This window comes from Syngnathus typhle, linkage group LG2, assembly GCF_033458585.1.
Source record: "Syngnathus typhle isolate RoL2023-S1 ecotype Sweden linkage group LG2, RoL_Styp_1.0, whole genome shotgun sequence".
Lineage (NCBI taxonomy): Eukaryota > Metazoa > Chordata > Actinopteri > Syngnathiformes > Syngnathidae > Syngnathus > Syngnathus typhle.
In genome coordinates this window covers 12,416,832-12,442,227 of record NC_083739.1, presented here as the reverse complement: position 1 = coordinate 12,442,227, position 25,396 = coordinate 12,416,832, and the positions used below count along the sequence as shown (strand labels likewise).

The window sequence follows — 25,396 nt, the reverse complement described above, 5'->3', positions numbered from 1 at the left end:
CAAATAGCAGCAAACAATGTGCACTTGTGCCAAGTTACCTGACAATCACTTGTCAAGGTCATTAGCAACATTTTTTGTAGTTTTTTTTAAGTCTTTAAACTTATTGCAGTCACAAACATGATCGCTAATATTATTCTGCTTATCTGACGCTGCTGCAAATACTCTGATGACATCTGAAGTTGTCTCGACATGAACCAAATGAACCTGCCTGTGAACAAGTGTGTGATGACAGATGAGCCAACTGTCATCAGCAATTACCAATCATTCCACTAACTCGACATTGGTAGCCCTTCCTTCACCTCCTCCCTCCTCAGTCATTTTATCCCTCCTCACCGGACGCCCACCCCCCTCCTCGCCCCCACCCCACTCTGCCTTAATAACAACTCACCCGCTCTGAGCATCACCAAGCCCAAACGGCAGAGGCTTCTCCTTGACCACCTCATTTGGCTCTGGTTTGCAGTCGCCTCCCAAAGGATTTAACATCCGGTAAGAGCCCATGGGAATCCATCTCTGAGCCGTCAGGCTCAGTGGGTGAGTGGATAGGTTCGAGGAAGGTAAACTGACTGGTTGTGGGCCAATCTTGCCTTTCTTTCTGAATTTCTTTGGAAGATTGTTGATATGCAGGGCTGGCTACAAAATGAGATCAATGGGTGACTGGTGATTGGATGAGGATTTGTTCTCTTTTTTTTTTGTATGCTGTTCGGTACGGTACATACGTACACTTTCATATCAACTCGAGACTGTTTTCGTGTTTTGAGCAAAAATACTGGCAGTGAAAGTGACGGGATTTTTTAAAAATATTTCTACAACTTCCACCATAGTGTCTCCGTGTTACATAAAGAATGTTCTCTATTTTATAATGAATCATAACAAGAATTTGATCCTTTCCTTAAAAAAAAGAATTTTCCCTTGTTAGTGGTACATAAATTGTGTTTAAAGAATGAAAACTGTTGCATCAGGTATTCGAGGAATATATTATAAAGATGATTATAAATGGCACAAAATGGTTTGGACGTGCCATTACTAGTACGGTGAAAGCATCTGGTTGTAAGTATGTGACTTTTTGGAATGCAACTCTCCAAGTGACAATAGTGTGCAATCAGACTCTGTGTCACCGCATGAAGTCACAACGGGGGTCATAGCTAACTTTAGCTGGAAAGAAGAGAGAAGACATTGCCTTTCAAGGACTGCATCCCTGATTTTGGGGGAATTTTATTTTTTCTCTTACATACTGAATATGACAGCATTGTTTGGATCTTGCATTATCAGTTAAAGCTTTAAATCACATGAAATAAAATCACATGAAATAAATATTTGGGAAGAACCGGGTTAAGTGATGTCGTGGGCTTGCGTCACTTGGTGCATAAATATGGTGACCAAAAACATGGCTATTTACAGTAGTTGATAATATCAGTGGTGACTGGTGGAACATTCATTAGAGGGTGAGGGACACTACAAATAAATAAATAAATAAATAAATAAATGAATAAATGAATAAATAAATAAATAAATAAGGGGTGTGATTGATTGATTTATTGATTTATTGATTTATTGATTTATTGATTTATTGATTTGTTGATTTATTGATTTATTGATTTATTGATTTATTGATTTATTGATTTATTGATTTATTGATTTGCTTTCAGTCATCACCGAACACACGATATGACTGCTTGACCGAGTATGTGAATCCTTTTGTGGTCACTTTTACAGGTTTGGTCCATTCTCGTCAAAATGTTGAAACGTGCAAAGGGCTCTGGGCGCAAAATCTGTAAGTATTGAAAGAGCTAATCTGCAGTGAAGTAGTGGAAGATAGCCAAATTATGTACTAGGATCAGTATGAAAATATGTGTGAATTTGTAGATTAAATATGGACTGAACTCAGAGCCAAAATTACACCATTTCCATCCACATGTGATGGAGTGCAGCATCTGTGCTTCAGTTGATGAGAATGCGGCCGTGCTGGCAGAGCTTGGGCCGGCTGAGTGGAGTCTTCACTCTCAGGCTTTAACAACAAACCGAGGATGAGAAGAAAACAACCCAGGATTACGGTTGCCTGCCTAATGCCCTTTGCTGTGACCCTGGCAGTGCCTCAATTTGTTTAGGCTTCTCTGAGCTTTTCCGTGTTACGCTTGACTGACTTCCACTTCCTGTCTCTCCACTCACTCTGAATTTTACTGGCACCGGCTCCCTCTATAAAATATTTCCCAAGACAAAGTAGATCTGCTCACGCAGTCATGCTAGAAATCCCTTGGCTAGTTTACACTTCTAATACCAGAATGTTATTACACTAATTTTATGCGTGAATTATGCTCCCTAGGTTTCTCCCTTGTTCACCAGTATATTCAACATTTCAATGAGAGAGCTGGCAACAAATCAGGTAAATTAAATGCCCTATCAGTGTGTGTGTGCGTGTGTGTGTGCGTGTGTGCGTGTGTGCGTGTGTGTGTGTGTGCGTGCGTGTGTGTGCGTGTGCGTGCGCGCGCGTGCATGTGTGCGCATGCGTGCGTGTGTGCGCATGCGTGCGTGTGTGGATAGATAGATAGATAGATAGATAGATAGATAGATAGATAGATAGATAGATAGATAGATAGATAGATAGATAGATAGATAGATAGATAGATAGATAGATAGATAGATAGATAGATAGATAGATAGATAGATAGATAGATAGATAGATAGATAGATAGATAGATAGATAGATAGATAGATAGATAGATAGATAGATAGATAGATAGATAGATAGATAGATAGATAGATAGATAGATAGATAGATAGATAGATAGATAGATAGATAGATAGATAGATAGATAGATAGATAGATAGATAGATAGATAGATAGATAGATAGATAGATAGATAGATAGATAGATAGATAGATAGATAGATAGATAGATAGATAGATAGATAGATAGATAGATAGATAGATAGATAGATAGATAGATAGATAGATAGATAGATAGATAGATAGATAGATAGATAGATAGATAGATAGATAGATAGATAGATAGATAGATAGATAGATAGATAGATAGATAGATAGATAGATAGATAGATAGATAGATAGATAGATAGATTTCACCAAACTTTGTATCATTGTGACGACTAAACTAAATTTAGCTTTCGGCAGGCACAAATGATTCAATCTTAAACACCCCAAAAATTGATTTAGCTGTTGGCATTTCTACTATAACTGAGTCCCTCACTTTTGTTTTGGCATTTACGGGTGTGTTTTTAGAGTCACATAATAATTTATTGTTGTCTTTGTTCAGCTGCAATCCGGAGAAGATCTAAAATTCCCGGTGTGGTCATCACACAATATACTGTGAGCATACCAGAGGGGAAAAGCTACCCAGATTTTAAGCGTAAACTAAACCCAGTACATGTCCAAGAAGGTGAGTTTCTATATGTTCTAGCAGAATTGCTTTTCACACTAGGTGTCCAATAAATAACTGCAGCTTGAGCAAACAAACCCTCAACATTTCGACATATCCTTTAGGGAACTCGGCTGTTTTCAAGGCTTTGGTGGTAGGAGAGCCCAAACCTGAAGTGACGTGGAAGAGAGGAAGAGGCAGCATTTTAGACAAGGAGAAATCTCAAACTAAATATGATGAATCAACAGGGGAGTACATATTGGAGGTGAAAAATAAATTACAGAATTAAAAAATAACCCTCTGAAATTGTGCCTCTGTGTTTTTGTTTTGCAATGTAATGTTTTGTCTTTTTTTAGATTCATGATGTCATGGGTGAAGATGCAGACACATACAAATGCATTGCCGTGAATGAATATGGAAAAGCTCTTTGCTCAGCAGTTCTACATGTAACAGATAGTAAGTTACACATTAATAACATGTGCTGTATGTGTTTTGAGGTCTCCTATTCTATCTACAGAACTTGTTTGAAAATGATTTTTTTTTTTTTGCTGTTAGTGTTGACCGACCCATCAGATTTCAGAAAACTGCTGAGAAAAACGAACATAAAGTAAGATTGCATGCGTGGCACGTCAGAATAATTCCAGGACTGACCTCTGACCTCTTGTCATACACTGAACGAAGCAATTGTTGCTGGGTTGAAGGGAATATTATAAAAGCGTAACTTGTTGCTTAAGTTCTATAATGTTTCTTTTTGTGAAGCTTTTTTTCTACATGCTTTGAAGGGGACGTGGACTCTTTGACAGCAATTTGTGTCAATGATACAAATCAATATTTCCATTACAGTATTTTAGATGAAAAGCAGACAGAGAAAACCAAAGAAAGAGACGAGCGATACAGCGACACTCTGCAGAGAGACTATAAGGGACTCGAGACAAAAGACATGCACTTGATGCACATGAAAATGGAGGAGAAGAGGCAGCAAGAGCTCAAATGTCAGGTATGAAAGCAGCCACGATGCATACAAGCTGACCGCTAGTTCATTTTACAAACTGTTATTACTGTTCGCTCATGGTACTGGGTTTTTTTTTTTTTAATGAGTTGAGTGCACTTTATTTTTGTCCCTAACAGAATGGACTGGGTGGACCAATGGACCATTGGACCAATGAAGACTCCGAAAAGAAAAACGGACTTGTAAGTGGCGGTGGATGTCTAAAGAATTCTGAAAACTTCACAAGTAAGTTAATACTTTATGTCCTAAGTTTGAGTTCATTATTGTATAGTAAAAATGAACACGTGTTTACTGATGACAACTAACAATGTTATGATGTACATTTTCAGTTCCCCAACTGGACTTTGTTGTCAAACTTCAAGAAGCAGTAACAGAAGAAAAAGACACTGCGTTGTTTGAATGTGTCCTGACCCACCCGCAGCCTAAAATCACATGGATGAGCAAAGGCAATGTGCTGGAAGATGGTGAAAAATATCAGATCAGTGTCTCGGACCATCAAATGATCCACAGGTTGCTGATCCAAGACTGCTCAGACCAAGACAAGGGGGTCTACTCGGCCGTGGTTGGAACTGCCTCATGCGAGGCTGCATTAGATGTGGAAGGTAACTCAATTATAAATACTCAATTATAAATATAGTCAGTACTTGAATGATTAATTAAGCGTGATTGCTAATTGTGCCTCAAGCTGACCTTGAGGCAGCGGGCAAGAAGAAAACTGGAGGAGCAGGGATGGACCTGGAGGAAGTGGTGAAACAGCAGCAAATCAAAAACCAAAAAGAGACGGAGAGGATTTTGGAAGCTGTCAAAGCAAAACATGACGCAGAGGAACTGACACGGAGGAAGACAGAGGAACTGACACGGAGGAAGACAGACACCTTCGGAAAAGATGGAGAAATCTTTTCCCTGACTGGGTCCGTCAAATACAGCGGGGATGACGTCAATCACAGCGAGAATGACGTCCAATTCAGCGGGAGTGATGTGCATGATGCGAACGATAGTAACGTTCTCAAGTCAACGCTAGTTGCACTCTCACCATCTAAACAGCAGGTTAAGGTTAATGGTAAGTATAGCAAATGTGCCACATCACCATTTCCAAGAATAGCTGGAATGATCTTTTTTTCTTTTATTAAAAAAAACCCACAAATTATGAAGCAATATTTCAAAGATTTTCAAAGATTTAAAGATTTCAAAGTCACTTTATTGTCAATCCCTTCATATGTCGAGACACACAAAGAAACCGAAATTCCGTTTCCTCCATCCCACGGCGACGAGACACAGTACACGATAAACATACAAGTAGACGACACAAAATAAAAACAAGAAGGCACAAACAATAACTAATAAATAAATAAAATGAGTGATGAATAAATAATAAACAAACAACCCAATAAATAAGAGGAGCAAAACTGAGCCAGTGTGCGTACAGCAGACAGTAAGCATTATCTGTTGTTGTTTTTCCGTGTAGAATCCGCCGACACGTGATGAGGAGTTAAAAAATATTGATGAGTAAAATGAAATTGAAATGAAGATCACACCAAAAAAGAAAAAAATTAAGTTTGGTACTTTTGCCAAGTTAGATTTCTGTTTGTTGATTAAATATAGGCCTCTCTTTTGTTTAATCACCTTATTTTTTGTCTTACTAGATGAACGTTTATGGAATGAAGACAGCGAGGCTGAAGAAGTGATTGGCCTTGCCACACAACCAAGGCGTAAACGAATTGGCCCACTGATAGAAGACGCGGTCATTGGTAAGTATTCCGATGGAAATTCTGTCACATCCCAGTTTCTTTCCCTAAATGTACTTTGTTACGTGGTTTTTTTTTTTTAGATCCAGGGGTTCAGTTCATTTGGGGATTTGCAGACATCAACGCCATCATCGGCGAGACTGCGGAGCTAACTTGTAAACTTAGCAAGGAAGACTGCGAGGGAGTTTGGTTCAGAGATGGTGAAAAGGTCAGGCATAAGGTCCATCTTTTTATGATCAGCATTGTCTGGATTACCGTTTTGTCTTTGTCAGCAAAATATCAAAGAATGGGAGACCTGAAGGTTGATACAGTATATACTAAACTAGGGCTCGGGGGCCATTTGTGGCCCACCCACTGTTTTTTACAGGACCGCGGCATATGCTAAAATTAAAATTTTAAATAGCTGACTGTGCTAAAAAAAAAAAGATCAATGAATTTTGGAATAGAGACAACATACCATGGCAGTCACATGTTCCAATTCTTAGTTGAACAAACAAAAGCTCAGAGGGTCTAACCTATGTATCAGATCCAGATGTGAACCTGTAAATAAAATTGAAATGTTGATCTCCTAGCACATACACACCTTTTGACGTCAACCCAGTGTCTCCATTGTCTTCAGCAAAAAACAAAGAGTTTGCCTCCCTGTTTCAAAAGGCAAAGTGTATTTTTAGGCTGACTGTAAAACATACACAAGATGTGTCTTGGACTCATCATGACAGTAGGTGCTTTAATTTGTCTTCCTTTCAGATCATCACTGATGACACATTCATAATATCTAAAGATGGTGCAATTCATAAGTTGCTCATAGTGAAATGCCAGGAGGAGCACTCTGGGAAATATCGTTTCGAGGCGGACAATCGTAAGACGGAGGCGGTGGTCAACGTTAAAGGTTTGAAGACTCATCAAAACAGAAATCAAGCTTGATAACAATCCAGTGCAACACTTTTATGAGTTCAAATTGTTCTTGTTCAGATCCACCCAGGTTTGCCCCAGAAGACCTCAGTGCGTTCACGGAGCCCTTGAGAATTAAAGTAGGGCATAATGCAGTCTTTAAACTAAATTTTCTCGGCTTCGAGCCCATTAAAATCAAATGGTACAGAGAGGGAGAGGAGCTCCATGATGACGCCAGCAGCACCAGAATAGACAAATCAACCAATTGCAGCCGCCTGCTACTGAGCAGATGCCAAAGGAGGGACTCAGGAGAGATCAAGATCAAGCTCAAAAATGAGCATGGCACCACCGAGGCAATAACACAGCTCGTTGTGCTCGGTGAGCCAATGTTGCAGTCAAACACATTAGATTGATTTTTCTATACAGGCTGAAGCAACACTTCAAAGAGCGTGCCACTCTGTTTGTTTCAGACAAACCCACGACCCCGCTAGGTCCTGCAGAGATGACGCTTAGCTCAGCTACATGCATTGAATTCAAGTGGAGGCCTCCAAAGGATGACGGCGGATCGCCTGTGATAAATTACATCATGGAGCGACAGCAGATTGGGAGAAACACTTGGAAGAAAGTGGGAGAGATTCCGGGCGTGCCTTTCTACCGCGACACAAACGTGGACCGTGGACGCAAGTACTGCTACAGAATCCGAGCTATGACCTCAGAGGGGGTGAGCGGAGTGTTGGAGACCGAAGACCTGCAAGCTGGCATACTGGGTGAGGCTTTGTGGGATGATGATGCAACTCAACCGTCAACTCTACTTTATTTCTAGAGTGCTGTAAAAACAACCATAGGTGCATGCAAAGTGTATCTAAAGTTAAAAAAAAAGACGTAAAAACAAAGACAGCTAAAACAAATTAATAACTATCAAATATATACGACGAAACACTAAAACATTGCCAAGTATCATGCTGAAAGCCAAAGAATAAAAAAATGGGTTTTAAGGCAGTTTGGAATGAAAAGGTTGACAGCATAGCAGCGCCCTCTGCTGTCACACAAGGCCATTACAAGAAGCCTCTCATTTTCATTTATACTTTTTTTTTGTGTGTGACCTGAGCACCAAGGGGCTTTTCTGTTATATCTATCTATATAATCCATTTGTATACCTAACTAAAATGATGCTACAAGTCAAAGTAGACTTAAGAAACGTATGTGACAATGTGCCTATATGACAATGTGCAATGTTACTTAAATGTATTTAGTTGAATTAACAAAAATGTTAATTATTTTGTACTCTAATCACTATGTCTTCTTTAATATTTCAGCTTTCCCTAGTGCCCCTGCACCTCCAAAGGTGGTCAGTGCCTTTGATGACTGCATCAACCTTTCTTGGACGGCACCAAGTGATACAGGAGGCTCGCAAATCATCGGCTACATTGTGGAAAAACGCAAAAAAGGAAGCAATCTTTGGAATGGGGTCAATGCTTCAATTGAGCCAATAAAAGGTCTGTTGTCATGTTTCCTTTTGAGGTCAGTGTGTGTCATGCTCACCGGAACAATGTTGTTACATTTCCAGAGAAGAAATGTGCAGTGAAGGATGTTGTCGCTGGTTTGGAATATGAATTCAGAGTTTCGGCTGTGAACCTTTCGGGACCTGGGGAATTTAGCATCCCGTGCGACTTTGTTTTTGCACGGGATCCCAAAAGTAAGTGTGATAGTTAAAATTAAACTTTCAATTTTCCGTGTTGATCTTTCATTCAATTGAACCGGAATGCCACATTTTTTGTCCCAAGAGCCCCCTGGAAAGGTTATTGGCTTAAAAGTGACAGAAAGATCTTACAACCACTTTGTCTTGACCTGGACCAAACCGAAAGACAAACCCGACATAGAGGACGAAGCTAAAGGATATTTTGTCGAGATAAGGAATGCGCAGTGCCTGGAATGGTCACGAAACTTCACCATCACCACCACCTACACTGTAAAAGGCCTGAGGGCAATGGATATGTACTGGGTCAGAGTCATTGCGACCAATGACGGAGGAGAGGGACAAATTGAGGATCTGCCCAACTATGTCCTTGCGATGCCGCCTCTTGGTATTCTTCTTCACTTACACTTCATTTTGACATGAAAATATAATTTTCTGAAGTTTATTTGTGTTGATGGGTAAATAGTAAAAAACCTTTACAAAATTCCTGAGTATTTTAAGCCAGAATGACATGGGAATTCACATATTATTATTATTATCATTATTATTATTTATTATTATTTTGTCTGTAGTTTTGTAAACTGACATTTATAATTTTATACCCCCCCATCTCTTAGTGAGACCAAAGTTCACAAATAAAAAGATGAAAACATTCGTTGTGGTGAGGGCAGGAAACACAGTCAGGGTGACCATCAACTTTGAGGTAAGGTTTAAACTTTTAACTTGTCTTGGACTCAATTGAAGATTCTGGGATGTCATTTCTTTGCCAATGCTCTGTTTCAAAGGCTTCGCCACCACCTGACATCACGTGGCTCAAGGACAACGGGCCTGTGCCAAAGCGAGTCACAGTGAGTAACTCGGATGGCGCTTCACAGATCTTGATCCCGTTGTCAGAACGCTCCGATACGGGCATCTACTCCATTTTGGTGAAAAATTTGGCAGGACAGGAGACCTTCAGTACAGAAGTTAGGGTGACAGGTAAAAACGATCATGATGTGCAACAACATATAGATTGCTCTACTATGAAGTTCAAATATCTGACTGTGCTTGCAGATGATCCTAAGCCTCCAGGACCGGTGGAAATAGAGGAAAATGTGCCTGGTACAGTACAAGTGACTTGGCAACCTTCTCCTGATGAGAAGCTTGATGACCGGCTGCATTACACCATTTCCAAACTGGACTCCACCAAACACACTTGGACCACAGTGGCCGACAGACTTTTCAATAACAAGTTCACTGTATGCAATATCATGCCCGGAAGGGAATACCATTTTCGGGTCTATGCCAAGAACGACATGGGTGTGTCGGCGCCTTCTGAGTCACTCACCTGGGCCGTGGGGAGAAAGAAAGGTTTGTGTGTCATACAACCAGGGGCACCAACCCCTGTGATGCTGTCCACTAGAAATATGTGCAGCGACCATCCCTCGCCCCTGCATATTTGCTCTTTGGCATTTGCACTTTTTTTTTCAGATCAGGTCAACGTCATGTCTAATGTTTTCAAAATATTGCTTTAAATAATTGCTTTAATGCCATCTTTTGGCATCTTAGGACCAAGGAACTACATTGAATGCCTAGACTTGTTTAACTGGGGCAGTGCTTCTCAAATAGTGGGGCAAGGGGGGCGCGGTGCTATTCCTGGGGGGGCGCAGTACTAGAATAAAGTGTAATTGCGCGTTTACTACAGCAGGGGGCAGTGGCGCTCTCATTGTTACTTCTGTCACGTTTGCGACAGTGCAACATTTTACGACTTACAAGACAAGTTAGGATAGTCACGGTGGGGAGGGGGGGCGCGAATAGATTTCTTCTTGCTAGGGGGGGGCGTAACAGAAAATAATTGAGAAGCACTGAACTGGGGGTTAAAAAAAAAGAAAAAAGAGCTTTACCGCCATCTTGTGGTACCTATAGACAATTAGAAGTTTTTAGAGATGGGTGTCAATTATTCAGTGAATATATTTGAACGTATTTAAATATGTTTGAACGTATCTGTAAATACATGGGAGAGCTTGCAGCAGCAAAGTTAATCCACGTACGCGTGTATTACTTTTTTAGGTGATATTTATGAGATAGCATATCATTGTAGATTATATGATATAATCTATGCAAAATGCAAAAACGGATTTTTTTTTTTCATTTTCCTATAAGAGAAAAATAAAGGTTAAGTGCCATCTGGTGAATCCAGCGGGATCCTAATTCCAGCACATACATACAACACCTCAAAGTTTGACTTGATTTTCATCAACATTACTTTTGATTTACCTTTTGCAGAAAAGCTTTCGCTGATCTTACCAAACAGAGAAGAACGAGACCTGCGATGCGCTCCGGACTTCACCGTACCACTGAAGCTGCATGCGGCACCAAAAGGTTACGAATGCCATATGAGCTGCGCTGTGACAGGAAACCCCAAACCTCGAATCACGTGGTACCTAAATCATGTCAACCTCAACACAAACACCAACTATTACATCTCGAATACCTGTGGAGTTTGTTCCATGATGATCCTAAACGTCGGTCCTAAAGATGTGGGGAAGTACACTGTCACAGCGGAGAACGCCCTGGGCCGATCTGAATGTTCCACCATGCTTAGTGTCCGAGGTAAGGGCTACGCTTGGGGATATAATTATGCAAATTGCATTTTATCATTGAAGTTTAAAAACCTACTTCTTCAAAGTGAAATATTCCTATGGGCCTCAAATCAGCTCCCCCCGACCCCGGCAGTGGCTTCTTTGCATTTGGCAAATTTCATGCACAAAAAGTGTAAAATTGTTCATCTATATTGACTGAACCATGCCAGCGGCAGGCAGTACAGTATATCAGAATACCTGGTTTAAATAAAATAATAATTATAAAAACACATGCCTTCTTTAACGCAAAATGTTTATAGATTTAATAATTGTGTTTGTCTCCTGCAGAGTGAAGAATCTGGTGACAACAACCGGGATTGTTAGGGCTTTTTTTGCCTGGACATTATCTATGAGTTGCATGATATAATTTGTTGGTTTGTTACAAAAACTGAAATAAATGGTTGTCTTTAACGAGATTCTATGTCGTGATCTTGTGGCCACTGTACCTTTATGTCCTTGTTTTCATTAGAAGAGAATGTGAGAAATTTTTATGGAGGTCATCCCACTGAATCAGTGCCATTTGCGTACCTAACTAATCAAATGTGTACGTATAAATGCAATTTATACATTGCAATACATTTAACTATTATTATTATTATTATCATTATTATTATTGCTGTAGTTTGTAAACCAACATGTTTGTCTTTATTTACAAAAATACAAAAACTAATTTTGATATTATTTATTTTAAAAATATAATGTCACTGTAGTTTGCTCAGATCAACATGCTCGTAGCAAAATTACCCATCCATGCATCCATCCTCGAATTGGCTGCTCTCGCTTTCTCTTATTGCGATTTCCTTTTCGAACACAGAGTGGTGCCAGATGAAATGAAATAAGCAGAGCAATCATGAACCCAAAGCAGAGATAATTGTTGCTTTTGATTGATTGATTGATTGATTGATTGATTGATTGATTGATTGATTGATTGATTGGTTGGTTGACTGATTGATTGACCAATCGGCCTATCAAGCATGTCTTGTGGATGTGGGAGGAAACCGGAGTGCCCGGAGGAAACCCACATGGGCTCGGGGAGAACATGCAAACTCTACACAGGGAGGGTCGGAGGTGGAATCGAACCGGTACCCTCCTAACTGTGAGGCGGATGTGCTAACCAGTGCGCCTCCGAGCCGCCTGCATTAGACATATAATATATTTGATTAATTAACTAAATAGAATAAACACCCATTTCGACAATACAAAAGAGAGAAAACTCCACCTTAGCGCTCAGTTAGACCGCGCTTTATGCTTGATGTGCACTGAACACGAAAATAGCACCTTCAGATTTTGTATTTGCAAGTCATCCATGATTGAAATAACTGTCATCACGTTCTAAAAGGATTTTTCTCAAAGGCCAACATTGAACTGATGATTGCACACAATGTAACACAATCAGTATTCCTGTCAACCATTTGTTGGAGGCTACCACGACCCTGAAGCAGCAGAACAACGTCCAAATAGCAAACATTTCATTGTAATGATCTGCTGGTGACGGATGTATTGAAAAGAAATACGGTCATCTATTTGTGGGCTCTGTAAAACTAAGCTTGCGGCATTTGCTTGTATGGTGAATGGTGAACTATGGAGTGTGGTCAGCATTATTTCAAAATGACAGTTCCGAGACTCCCATTCGGTTCATAAGTTAAATAGCAGACAGTTGTGTAAAAAACGAAGAAGCACTGCTTCATCACATTTTACTTAGGTATGTAAAGGTATAAAAAAAAAGATTCTGCACAAAGTTACAAATGGCTATGGCCTCCACCTAAAAGGGGGTATCCAAAGCCCCTCCCCCTTTAGAATCCAGCGTGTGCTACGATTAATATTTGAATTTTGAATTTCTCCACATCCACACCTCCATACAGCACGCACGCAGGTGGGAGTGTGGGGGGCATTCCTCGGGGATAACCTTATCTTGCTCCTGCTGGCTTCACACATCACTAAACCTGCCGCGCAACACTCAAACATATGCAAAAACAACAAATGTTCACGCCATGCTCAATGTTGCAGCTTGTCTATTGTTATTGCGTAGATAAGATCTGAAGCAGACATTTGATAGGTGGCGTCCAACTGAGCTCCACCAGGATGTCTTGGTCTTCTTTCAGATTCAATGAGGCAAGCGCATAGCCAAGGCCGGCTGCACTATCATCTGAAAACCAAGTTGGCAAATGCAAATACCAGTGAGTGGTCGTTACCTGAATGGTCTGGATGTGCTAAATCTTAACAATGTGCTTGATTATTCGACATCCATCTGTTGCGTGCCACCTCACTTGGCCACCTGCACAAAAGCAGTTGTTACAACTCAAGTTGGCTTCTTTTTGAATGACCCAGAAAAAGAACGTGAAAAAACGCAACTTGAATTGGAAAACAACAATATAAGATACTGACATTTATAGCGACAGTTAGCGTAACAAAGCAAGCAAGTTGTTTTTACTTTTAATTTTAAGTTGAGGGACAATAAAAGGGACAAGTAGTTCTGTAAACTCTATTTTCTTTGGTTTGAAATGCAAGAAAGACAATTTTTACATTGATTTGCCCAACTCACAGTTCATTGCCTTGAATCTTTGAGTCCTCCCAACATTTTCTTAACAGTGTAGTGTGACAACAACAAAAACTAGTTGCGTAAACTCAAAATAACGATTAAATGTTAAGGTGGGCAATGGAACAAAATTCTACGTTTTGCTAATGAAATTTTGTTTTCTCACATTGTCAGCAAACAAAAAAGAGAACCAACTGTCCTTTGTGAAACCCGCATTGGTGCCATAAACATTCATCCTCGCTTAAATGACTCTTATCCCCCAAAAATATTTTTTTACAGTGCTGTAAATCTCCACTAAACTGGTGAATGCTGCAGTTGCTTCTCATATGTTTACTATACTGAATTTCTTTTAACACGTTCTCTAATCACATAAAGAAAGAAGACCTATCAGCCGTTTCAACAGATTCTTGTGTGAATTCGCTGTCAGATTTAATCCCCGAGGCGACGGAGCCAAACATCTGGAAGCTAAAAACTTGACGTCTTCTGCAGTTCACGAGGTCACTTTGACCTGGTTGCAGCACAAATCGTCTGCAGCTCGTCTGCCTGCAACCATACTGTTCTCCTCAACGCAAAGACACTGCAACAGTGTGTAATCTAATCATCTGCGTGCGCATACGTGCGTGTGTGTGTCAGGTGGATATCCCATTGTGTCTTTATTTCTTTTGGGGCTGTCAAATGATATGCTTGGATCACATATATTGTAAATCTCGAATTATAAAGGGCTGCTCGTCTTTCTGCTATCCAAGCCTTTAATTTGCCGTGTCATTTAGTCCACCACCTCAACAGACGAGTGACTTTCACGCGTGTCTTTGCTGTTTGCTTTTTGTTTTTATTAGCGTGCTGCAACCCCCCTGACCTCCAGTCTCCCTGGCGTCGGCGTCAACAAGCGTCTAACGACGTGTGAACTTTTGGGGCATGCCGTGACAATGGCGCCTATAGACAGGTGCACCCCACCCCTACCACCTCACCCACCCGCGAGCTCAGCGGGAGCTTTGCATGCAGGACCACAGCGCTGCGGCATTCCAATATAGTGGCACCTGATTTGAGTCTTTACGCATGTTGCGCATTGATACAAATGAGCCAATGGAAATAATACAGCGACTCTGATTCATGCTTAGGTTTCAAAAAATATGTGCCGTCAGTTCCAATTACCTTTTACACACCAAAGAGTTCCCCTTGCGGGATATCTTTGTCACATTTCACGCTACCTGCAGCCACAATATTCGAACCAGGGAAATGATTGCGCCTTTTTATTGTCCCTGTCAGCTGGATTCATTTAGGTGAGCTACCTCGAAAAAAGCGCCACTTCCTTCCCCGCTGTGAAGAACAGAGGTTCTGTCTTTCACGGTCTTCGTTAATCTCTACGTCATACAGTGCGTCATGGCCCGGAGCAACAGGTTCACACAAAGGGGATCGTGAAATGAAAGCATATCCAGCTCGAGCGTCATTTGGATGCCCGTTGCTCTTATTTCTCCAGTTTGCAGATCATATGTGCATTCAGACATTTCAACGCCACAACAGCAGATCTGGTTGAAAATGAACGCCGACAAGACTCGCCCGTCGCCCAAGCTTCAAAAGCAAAGGTGCCAACTTTGTTGAGTTGCGGAACTTTTTTTTTTTTAAACAATTCACCATTGTTCTCTGTATTCATCGGCGCCCTGCCCACGCTCATAAGTGAGCCATTAGCGGTGTGAAATTCACAATTAGATTTGCGATTTGCAGGAGCCATTCACACACAGGGCCCCTGCAGTGAATGGAGCTTGCGATGCTGGTCGCGTCCTGACACGCTGGGTGTGTCTTTGGGCGGGGCCGAGCCCTGCACCCACCCAGATACTTTATTGATACTACTTGAGGGGGCGACTACAGTGCGCGTGTTCCTTAGCACACTTTTGAACCTCGTTGGATGTTGTGTGAGTCCGTGCGTGGCTTTTCGGACTCAGCAAGCTTCTTCGTGCACCTGAGCGCGCTCCGTGGGTATTGCAAGTTTAGTTGTGACCAGAGAACATGCCCCGGTCATTCCTTGTCAAGAAGTATTTTTCAAGCAGGAAACCATGCCACTGGGAAAGCCTGCTGGACAGCCAAACTGGTATGTTGACTCGTGCAAAGCTTTTCTCAATGCTCACTTGTAGGGGGCTAAAAGGAAATTGAAGTTGATCAAACGTTCACATTTTTATTCATTATTGCAGCCACAGCAAGCAAGTTGTTTACATCTTCACTTTGGAGCTTAGGAAATTGTTGCTAAAAAAAAAGCCAAATTTCGGAACATCAAAACATTTAGTTGAATTGCCCAACTTAAAATATAAAAGTTTGCGGCGTTGGAATTTTGAGTTAACCCAACATTTTCTGCTCCCAAGAATGAAAACAAGATTAGATTTATTAGATTTAAATTATGTAAGGATCCCTTGTTGTTGTTTTTTCCAATGAAATCCACTCTGATTTCTTTTCAACAGCTGTTGTCCCAGAAAGCTTCCCACGGGCTGCCCTTCCAAATCAGAACCACAGCTCTGACCTCACCTGCTACCCCTCAGTTCCATTCACGCCACTGCCAGCTCCCCTTTCCCCGATCGCCCCGGCATCCTTCCCTCCGTCACCGCTCGGGCCCCTTGACCTCAGCAGCTCCCCGTTTAGCAGCAGCGGCGAGGAAGACGAAGACAACGGCCGTTCTTCGGATCCCCCCAGCCCGGATGTCCTCCAAGGCGTCTTCCACTGCATGTACTGCAGTAATACCTACAGCGACCTCACGGCACTGTCCTGCCACCAGACGTCCCACCTGGGTGTCCCACCGCTGGCCGCCGAGGCGTCTGCGTCCCGGCCGGCCTTCCATTGCAAACACTGCCCCAAGGAGTACACCAGCCTGGGCGCTCTGAAGATGCACATCCGCTCACACACATTGCCGTGCGTGTGCACTACCTGCGGCAAGGCCTTCTCCCGACCGTGGCTGCTGAGGGGACACATCCGCACGCACACAGGTTGGTCTACTGTAGTAAACGGGAGATCCATGTATCTGGCTACCTGTCTGTCTGTCCGTTCGTCCTGCTTTGTCTCATTCTTAATGAAGACTAGGGCCTACTACTCTACTTACTATATTTACATTTTTGAAATCACGGCGGTACCAAGATAGCCAAGTATTCTTGGGTGGTACATGGAATAAAAAGTATCACTCTTGAACGATTAATCAATTCCTCATTCCTTCAGGTGAGCGCCCGTTTGCTTGTCAACACTGTAGCCGGGCCTTTGCCGACCGCTCCAACCTCCGGGCGCACCTGCAGACGCACTCTGAAGTGAAGAAGTACCAGTGTGGCTCCTGCTCTCGCACCTTCAGCCGCATGTCTCTGCTGCACAAACACAACGCCTCCCGATGCTGCAACCCGGCCTCATAGACGGACCCACATTCCCAGGATCCTCCCTACTTGAGTGTTTTTTTTTTTATATCTCAACTGATATTTTAAAGGAGCAGCGGCCTGTCAACAGTGTGAGCATGTTTGACATGAGAGCAGCTGGACATGCAGTTAAATCCCAGGAAACTCCCATTGGTGCCGGCCGGTCCGGGACTCTAACCATGCTGCAGCTGCTTGGGTGTGTTTTTGGTGCGTATGTGTGGATGGATGCCATTCGTTATTATGCATACAAGATGTGTGTGTGTGTGTGTGTGTGTGTGTGTGTGTGTGTGTGTGTGTGTGTGTGTGTGTGTGTGTGTGTGTGTGTGTGTGTGTGTGTGTGTGTGTGTGTGTGTGTGTGTGTGTGTGTGTGTGTGTGTGTGCGTGCGTGCGTGCGTGCGTGCGTGCGTGCGTGCGTGCGTGTTGAGACAGCTGACTGTGAAGGTGGGCAACAGGTGACCTCCATTCACCCGTCCTCTCGGCACCACTAAAGTTTGACCAAAGAGCCCTGATTGCTTCACCAACATTTTTCTGGCATCTTAATGGTGTGTGTGTGTTTTTAATATTTTGCCATCACAATTTTAGGAATTATTTTGAAATATCTTGTACATATTCCTCACATGTAAATAAAAGCTTTGTTTTAGAACAAAACCACATGTTGTCATCATGTCTGTTTAAACATTGTGCGGTATTAATAAACATTTCAACAAGAATTATTGACTAACGACTCCAAATGAGGTTTTCAGGACAGACGCGACAGGTTCTCAATGGGAAGATGGAATTGTGTCCATTAATGGGAGTGGGGTTGGGTTTGTGTGATGGTGAGTGATTTGGGGGAGCACCTGCACACACCTGCCGAGCTGTCAGCGTGCACTTAGACGAACACGTAAGCACACAAGAGGAAAGCTGCTGAGTGAAGGAGAGATTGTCTTTGTATCATTCTTCTCAATTGTCATACAAATATTGAAATTGGCACTAACATATTAGACTGAATTCACTTTGACGCTAAGATCAGCCCAGCGTGAGACGTCGGCCTATCACGACCTGATGTCTAACAGAGGGAGCGGTGAGGAAGTGGTCAGCGCCGATTTTAATCAGGGCCAATCAAAGCGAAACACAAGTTGCACACTCTTGTGTTTGTGATCTGGAAGTTTGGTTACAAGTCTTATCAAGGCTACGCTAGCTGGTTAGCAACTACATTCAGTAGTTGGAACCACATGATCCATCAAATGAGGTATGTTTTGGTGACCATGCTCGTCACTAACGTGTATCGTAAATGAATGGAAATGTTAATCCACTCAAAATACAGCAGGCATTGTTGTGGTGTGTGTGTTTTTGAGAACACACTCTATGAAGCTGCAATTAATAAAATCAATAAATAGAACCTAAAAGAAGTCATTTGTTTATAAAGCTTCATTGCTTGAATTACTCACTATGTTGTGCCTACTTTCACCACTGGGGGCAGTATAACACAGTCACACTGACTAAAAAAAAATGATATGAATCAATTTATGCTGAGGCTCAAGAATATACATACACCTGTGAATTGTTCACCATTTGCCAAGAAGAAGCACAAGAATGTTAGTTAACCGCAGGAATACCATTGACCAAAAAGCCAGAGAGAAGCAGCCCTCGGACGGGATCAAGACAGACAGTGCTCGCCTCAACTTGTGCGGCCATCTGCTCCACAAACTCTTGTTACCTCAGAGGAACTTTGGGAGGAAGTGCATGCTGAGTGCTTACAGCTGAGGGTGAATGCATCGGGTGCACATATGGCAGCAATGTGTCTGCGACTCCCCCGCTGCCCTCCTGACCCACACGCACTGACGCCAGCGTGTCTTGGTGAGGTAACAACATGTTTCCTGCAATAGCTCCTGGTGTTGAGAGGTGGATGCACGTGTGTGTGTGTGTGTGTGTGTGTGTGTGTGTGTGTGTGTGTGTGTGTGTGTGTGCGTGTGTGTGTGTGTGTGTGTGCGTCTGGTGTTGGGGGCTGTAGTGCACGCAGAAAGTTGCATCTCAAATTGCATGACTTAGCTTGCCCAATGTAAACACTCCCGGAAAAACTATGCACATGTGCATGGGGACTGTGACACTCACCACTATTTGCAAGCCCGTCCATTGATGACATGCTTGACTTGATCAATCTAAACTTATTTTCATGCTTTATCTACTCTTAAGAAATGAAAAGCAGAATTATTCAGTTTGTTTTGAAATATTACTCTGAAGACTTTGTGGCGTGTAAGAGGCTGTCCATCACGTTGTTGCTTTGAGGCTATGAGGTCACCGCCGCGTAGGTGTAGATCCACGTTTGGAATATCATCTAGTTTGGCTCGAGTGTTGCCAGTGTCACACATGCAGCCCCTGACTAATGTGACATTCCTGAGCCATTAGTGACAGTCATACAATACTGCTGTGTCACAGAGAGACCACGGCTCCGTCTGCTGCTCTTTATTAAAGTAATAATGTGATTTTCCCTCAAATAGGAAATCTTATTATTGTGAAGCAATTGCTTAAAGAACTGTTTTCTTTCTAGTACATCAGGAGCTTGAGGTATTTTCATTTTTTGTTTTTTTTGTTTAACCTATAAAAGCTTGCACGATACGTGTTTGATTTACCATGCACTGTGATTATAATTGACATTTCAAATAAAACTGATGCTGAATCCAACCCTTTCTTCATATTCCAAAATATATTATATTACTGTTTCTATATTATTATAAAAACATAAAAAAATTACAAAAAAAATATTATAAAAATGTTATGTGCTAGAGAAAAATACTGCAGATTCGAAATCAGCGCTAAAAGGTCTTCATAAAAGTTTGTCTGAATCTCTGATTAAATGTTTTAATGAAAAACTGTTGACCAGTGTCATATGAGAACATTTGTCCATATCCTCTTTTCTACAAGGTTACTAGGTCAAATGCCTGAGCCTCTCTGAGCTCACCCAGAGATGATCACCTGCCAATCAAAGCGGCAACAGGCAGACAACTCGCATGTATTCACACCAATAACTTTGACATCCCCTTGACATCACAAAAGAAGAAAACCCTTCCCAATAAGTGACGAAGTCAAGCACTAAAGCCAACGTGTGACATTTTTTAAATTGATTAATTCAGCCCAATGCCCAACATTAAATTACTGAAGCATATTAGTTAATGTTTATCAAAAAGAAGGCAACTGTTTCAGTCCTAAAAATTACATTTCATATTATTTTAAGTCACTGTAAAAATTACGAGGTTAGACCTTTAACATTGTGCTTTAATAACGATTTCCTAAAATGTATTACACATAACAGTTAAATAAAAATTATACCTAAAAGCATTGGATTAAAAATATTTTTTAAGACACTAAGTAACACCACAAATTACATAAATTCCAGTGCCGCAAATTTTTCCAATCACTTTTGCTTGCCTTGGGGTACTATGGTATGGTAGAGTCACAGGAAGTGGGCTGTCAGTAGTGTTTGGCCACAGTACTTTCAAAAAGGTGCTGATATGAAGCATCTGGGTCCAGCCGCTGCTGCTGCATATGCCTGTGTACTCACTCGAGGACTTTTCGGGGGTTTTTGGAAGGATGCTGATCTGCTTGCTTGGCCACAGATGACAGTCATGTGGAGATGTCGCTGGGAGCACAAGTGGCAGGTTTGTGGCTCTGATTCACCAAAGGATCCGATTCGAGCTGGGGGGGTGATAAGTCACCGGGTTAAAGTTTCAAGCCTTGTTTCCAAGACGTGGTGCTGTTACACAATAGCACAGTCGGAAGATTCCAGGCCAGCCCTCTACGTCGGCCCCCACTTTTTTTAGTGTACAGTGGTACCTTGAGATACAACTTTTAATTTATTATGTCCTCATAACTCATAACTCTCTAAGCAGCTTTAAATGGGAGATGACATTTTTCCATCCCATCTTTGCCCAAAAATACAGACAAAATGATTGTAACGTGTTTTTAATAACTCTATAATTCTGGACTTTAAGACTAAAAAAAGTAATAACGAGGACTTGACCAATTAATTGGCTGGTCCGTTCATTTTTATTTTTTTCACAACCGCACATTACGTACAATATAAGACAAAGACAATGCCGATCGAATATCGCCTGCCTCCTCCCCCCCAAAAAAGTCAGCCAAAAATTGGCTAAATCTTGTATATTTTTCTCTCTGTTGTAAAGTACTTCTTGTAAACTGTTGCTTGTTTTGAAATGAGCTAGTCACAGTTGAAAGCGGAGAAATTCGTTAGCGCTGTAGACTGGAGAGGGTGGACATCCTTAGCCCCGAGTAGGCAACAAGTCCCGTCTAAAAGAGCCGCTGTCCTGCAAGTTTTGGAAGTGTCCCTCCTCAACGCACCAGACTGAAATGTTCAGCCCATCAGCAAGCCCGGTAGATCATTTGAATCAGGTGTACAAAGGAAGGAAATTTTGAAAACAGTGGCTCTCAAACACCAGAGTTCCCCTCGAGCTGTAATCATAAGTTGTGAAGAATTGTCTGAGGAATGTCACATGGTGCTGCACATTCTTAATCAAAGACACGTGCAGCAAGAGCAGGATGTCTGTCCTCATCATCCTCGTGGTGGTGCAATTGAATTTGGAACTCGATCAAGTGGTTGCATGCATGTATAATGCATGTGTGGTACATGGATATACTCCACGAGCTCACCAGTAGATACCAGTGGTACCCAAACAAAGGATATGGTCTCCCCCATTTCCTGTCCAACCCTGAACTCCTGATGTCGCTTTCAATGGGCTGTGTGTGTGTTCGTTTGTGTCACGTGTTTCCTTCTCAAAACAGACCTTTTCTGTCCCAAAAGGTCAGAGGGGCGAGGATGAGCAGAACAGGCTGTGATGGTAAACGGATGATGTGTGAAAAGGAGGAACCTTGTGTCAGTGCAAGCATCAAACCGATTTCCACTCCAACATTTTGCACGCCATTGACAGGCTAACAGTTAACATCGATTAGTCAGTTCAAAAAGCAAAAGCTATTTGAAGACAAACAACAGAAAAACAAATTTCACTAAGAATAGGAGTAGAAGAAACAGTATACATTTAAGTCCAGATATTATACTGCCCCCAGTGGCAGTAACTATTATAACCCTGATGTGCATGTACATACACACAAGGCAGGCATGTCAAAGTACAGGAGCGTTCAACCTGCTAAAAAGCAGATGTCAAAAGGAGCAAAAGACTGAAGATGATGGTTCTGTTATGATGCAAAATGAAGGACTGAGGGTACAAGACAGCAGGCTGGCGTGTGTTTAGTTTAGACCTCTGGGTGAGTCCGTGTTACACTTGGCAGCAGCTTTTTTTCACCCCCTCCTGCTTTTCACCTCATGTTGTGTCATTCTGCCATTCTTTTGTTCCCTCTTATTTAACCCAGGTATTCAGGTATTTACCCCCGAGTGCTACTGGTGGTGCTGAGAGATGCAAGGTGCACTTTTGTTCTCCTGTCAGGACCTGTGTGGGCCAGGGGGGGTTGCCGAGCAAAGGACGGAGATGTTTCTATTGTCCTCACACATTCCACTCATCCAAGAATACACTCGTGGGTGAGGGAGGGGTGTTCAATTGAGGGGCCAGGGCGGGTGGAGATCAACCATTGGATTCAGAGTAGTTGTGTGTGTTTAAAGCATATATTTGTCTTCCCTCGTCTCTCCTCCCGCCTGGTCCCGTTCCATCGTGTCGCTGGAGAAGCTGCGGGGCAGGCGAATGCACCTGCTTGAAATCCACACCCACGCTAGACGCCTGTCTTTCCCGTCCCTGACGTTTTACAGAATTGCAGCATGTGCCACAAACTGGTGTCCACTTACTCACTTTAAAAGGGAGTCACACGTTCTTCTCAGATATATTGAACTTCAAACATTACAAACGAAAATCGAGATTACTGAAATCTGGTGGGAAAATGGCTTTATACAAATACTTGAAAATAATGGCCATTTCTTCAAAAATAGGATTTAAGCTTTTTATTGCCGCTTCCACTTTTGATTGATTGATTGATCTATTTTAGTTTGAAGTTTAATGCCAAAATACACATAAAACAAAATTTACACTCATATTCAAACCACAGCCCCATAGTCACAACAACAATAATAGCTTATATAGTCTTTACTCTGCTAGCTTTATGCTAATGCTTGCACATAATGGTAAACAGCTTTTGAACCCTTCAAGCAACAGATTTTTGAACAGAAACAGTGAAGCAATGAGTTTTGTTTGTTTGTCGGCAGGCTGGAACGGATTAATGGCATTTCCATTCATTTCAATTGCAGAAAATTATTTGAGATGAGGATGGAAGATGGAACAGATTAAACCACCACCCCATAGTCACAACAGTCTCAAGGCATCATTGTATTTTTAGAGCTGTCCTTTGCTGTCATGAACCCTCATGTCATCTTTCGAAAATTTACAATCAATACAGTAAATGGGCTGAAAAGAGAATTTTGAGAGGTACCGTGTTAAAAATTGGGCTCTTCAGCTGACAAAAAAAGAAAAGCCCTCTTTTTTGTAACATTAGTTACAATCACCGTGCATGTTTTCTGACCTCAAGTCATGTGCACACTTGCCGCTACATGCGTGTAACTGGACCCCCTTTTGCAAGTAGGGACAGGTGTGCCACCACCTGACCACACCCCCAGGCCACACGGCACCTCCTGTCCCAACACCTGTCCCCTTCGTCTGCGCCCCCACCCTGCCTGAGAGCATACTACTGCGGCAGGAAGGCAGGTTGCTCGGCTGTGACGAGACGAAGGGGATCGGGTCCGGCTTGAGTATCTGCACAGCTGTCCCATCTGAAACTAAAACTTCAATGAATGTCTATGCGGCATAATCCCAGCCCACACGGTAACATGGATTCAAGTTGGACGGAGTTGGAGAGGTGTATAAAACATTTCGTTGATGTCAGGAACACTTCATTTTTCTTATTCTCAAGGCATGAAGTGATTTACCATTAACATTTAATGACATCATTAATCAGTGGTTATTTAACAATACAGTGGCTTTTTATCAACTTTTATTTTGAAAAGACGGATTTATTTACAGAAATATAATCCGATGTAAAATATGAATGGTTGTCAGATGAATACAACAGCAAGGAGACAAGCTTGGTGGTATTATTGCAATCTTGCAGGTGTACTAATGCATTTAAATGACATATTAGTGACATAAGAGTGCAAAGTTGGCCAACATGCTAATACAGCTGACGTCAACGTTATTTAGCTTACAAATTCTGCATTTCCAAACAACTGCGTGTTACTTTTGCTCTTTAAATGCTTTTTATTTTTTTATAAATTGCCAAGCATTTAAAGGTAAAAAACCCTGCTTTTATATATATATATATTATTATATCGTGCAGGATGGACAGAGGTCAGAGAAATCTGTCCTTGTTTCTTTTCATCAAGACGAATGATAATAATGAGGGGATCTCTAAGGTTACTTAAAAGTTCCGCCAGTCATGAATGTCATCTTTGAAAACATTAAATGAGCTCTTGGTTTGAAAAGAATACATCACAATTATTTAAAAATGCATTTTTTTAACTCCATCCAGGTTTATATTGGGCCTAATGTGTATATATATCAATTTTGAGAAACAAAAATGAATGAAATTATATAAGCACGAGAAAATCAAATTGAGAACCCAAATGTAGGTGACCTGGATAACAAATGAATCTCCATATTGTGAGTGTAAATCCTTTGTGACATCACTGTTTACACTTGATGTGTCTAATGTTATCACAGTGATAAGAATGGTGGTCAAATGGATGAAATGAGGCCTCTGTTATAAAAAGAGATGAAACCGTCATCTCCTTGTGTATGTGTGAGAGAGAGAGTGGGAGCGAGAAAGGGAGGAAGAGGTCAAAGCAGCCTGAAGGCCATTGTAAATTCCTCGCTAGCTCAACCAAAGACATTCTTCTCTGCTGTTTTTCTTTCTAATCTCAATGCTCAGATTACCAGCTAGAGGGCCTGGCCAGATGAGAAGAGAAGAGGAGAGTGGCATGCATGCACGCACATGTGCCCAAACACTGCGCGTGCATACACACACACACACAAACACACACAGTCGTTCCCTAGATGTATTTATTGTTTTAAACCGTAGGAAAGCAACCCCCTATGGAGAATGCTGAGAGGATTCCCACATGTCAGCACCCATGCAGTGCCACACAAACACACG

The 25,396-nt window shown here is 41.8% G+C and overlaps 2 protein-coding genes across 3 annotated transcripts; both read left to right on the top strand.

The window, feature by feature from the left end:
• Window positions 1-387: 387 nt before the first annotated feature.
• Window positions 388-11,751, top strand: LOC133150538 (immunoglobulin-like and fibronectin type III domain-containing protein 1). 2 transcript variants are annotated; one of them, XM_061273118.1, is made up of 24 exons: window positions 388-486; window positions 1,714-1,771; window positions 2,321-2,380; window positions 3,272-3,394; window positions 3,499-3,638; window positions 3,730-3,829; window positions 3,929-3,980; window positions 4,217-4,370; window positions 4,502-4,607; window positions 4,712-4,984; window positions 5,068-5,442; window positions 6,026-6,130; window positions 6,211-6,335; window positions 6,875-7,016; window positions 7,100-7,396; window positions 7,489-7,785; window positions 8,335-8,514; window positions 8,586-8,714; window positions 8,803-9,102; window positions 9,332-9,417; window positions 9,500-9,692; window positions 9,768-10,064; window positions 10,980-11,306; window positions 11,624-11,751. In XM_061273118.1, exons 2-24 carry the CDS (start codon window positions 1,735-1,737, stop codon window positions 11,626-11,628), a joined length of 3,903 nt encoding a protein of 1,300 aa, XP_061129102.1. In that variant the 5' UTR covers window positions 388-486; window positions 1,714-1,734; the 3' UTR covers window positions 11,629-11,751. The 2 variants fall into 2 exon arrangements, with proteins under 2 accessions (XP_061129102.1, XP_061129103.1); XM_061273119.1 differs by having other exon boundaries at window positions 415-531.
• Window positions 11,752-15,591: 3,840 nt separating this feature from the next.
• Window positions 15,592-17,916, top strand: LOC133147378 (zinc finger protein SNAI2-like). The gene is made up of 3 exons (XM_061271317.1): window positions 15,592-15,957; window positions 16,322-16,840; window positions 17,067-17,916. Exons 1-3 carry the CDS (start codon window positions 15,876-15,878, stop codon window positions 17,249-17,251), a joined length of 786 nt encoding a protein of 261 aa, XP_061127301.1. The 5' UTR covers window positions 15,592-15,875; the 3' UTR covers window positions 17,252-17,916.
• The last annotated feature ends 7,480 nt before the right edge of the window (window positions 17,917-25,396 follow it).

Excerpts from the sequence above, each read along its gene's own strand:
- LOC133150538 (XM_061273118.1), top strand. The coding sequence starts at position 1,735 with ATGTTGAAACGTGCAAAGGGCTCTGGGCGCAAAATCT. Across the intron at positions 3,395-3,498 it reads CCCAGTACATGTCCAAGAAG|GGAACTCGGCTGTTTTCAAG; the intron begins GTGAGTTTCTAT and ends CATATCCTTTAG. Across the intron at positions 8,515-8,585 it reads TTCAATTGAGCCAATAAAAG|AGAAGAAATGTGCAGTGAAG; the intron begins GTCTGTTGTCAT and ends TTACATTTCCAG.
- LOC133147378 (XM_061271317.1), top strand. The coding sequence starts at position 15,876 with ATGCCCCGGTCATTCCTTGTCAAGAAGTATTTTTCAAGCAGGAAACCA. Across the intron at positions 15,958-16,321 it reads CCTGCTGGACAGCCAAACTG|CTGTTGTCCCAGAAAGCTTC; the intron begins GTATGTTGACTC and ends TCTTTTCAACAG. Across the intron at positions 16,841-17,066 it reads ACACATCCGCACGCACACAG|GTGAGCGCCCGTTTGCTTGT; the intron begins GTTGGTCTACTG and ends TCATTCCTTCAG.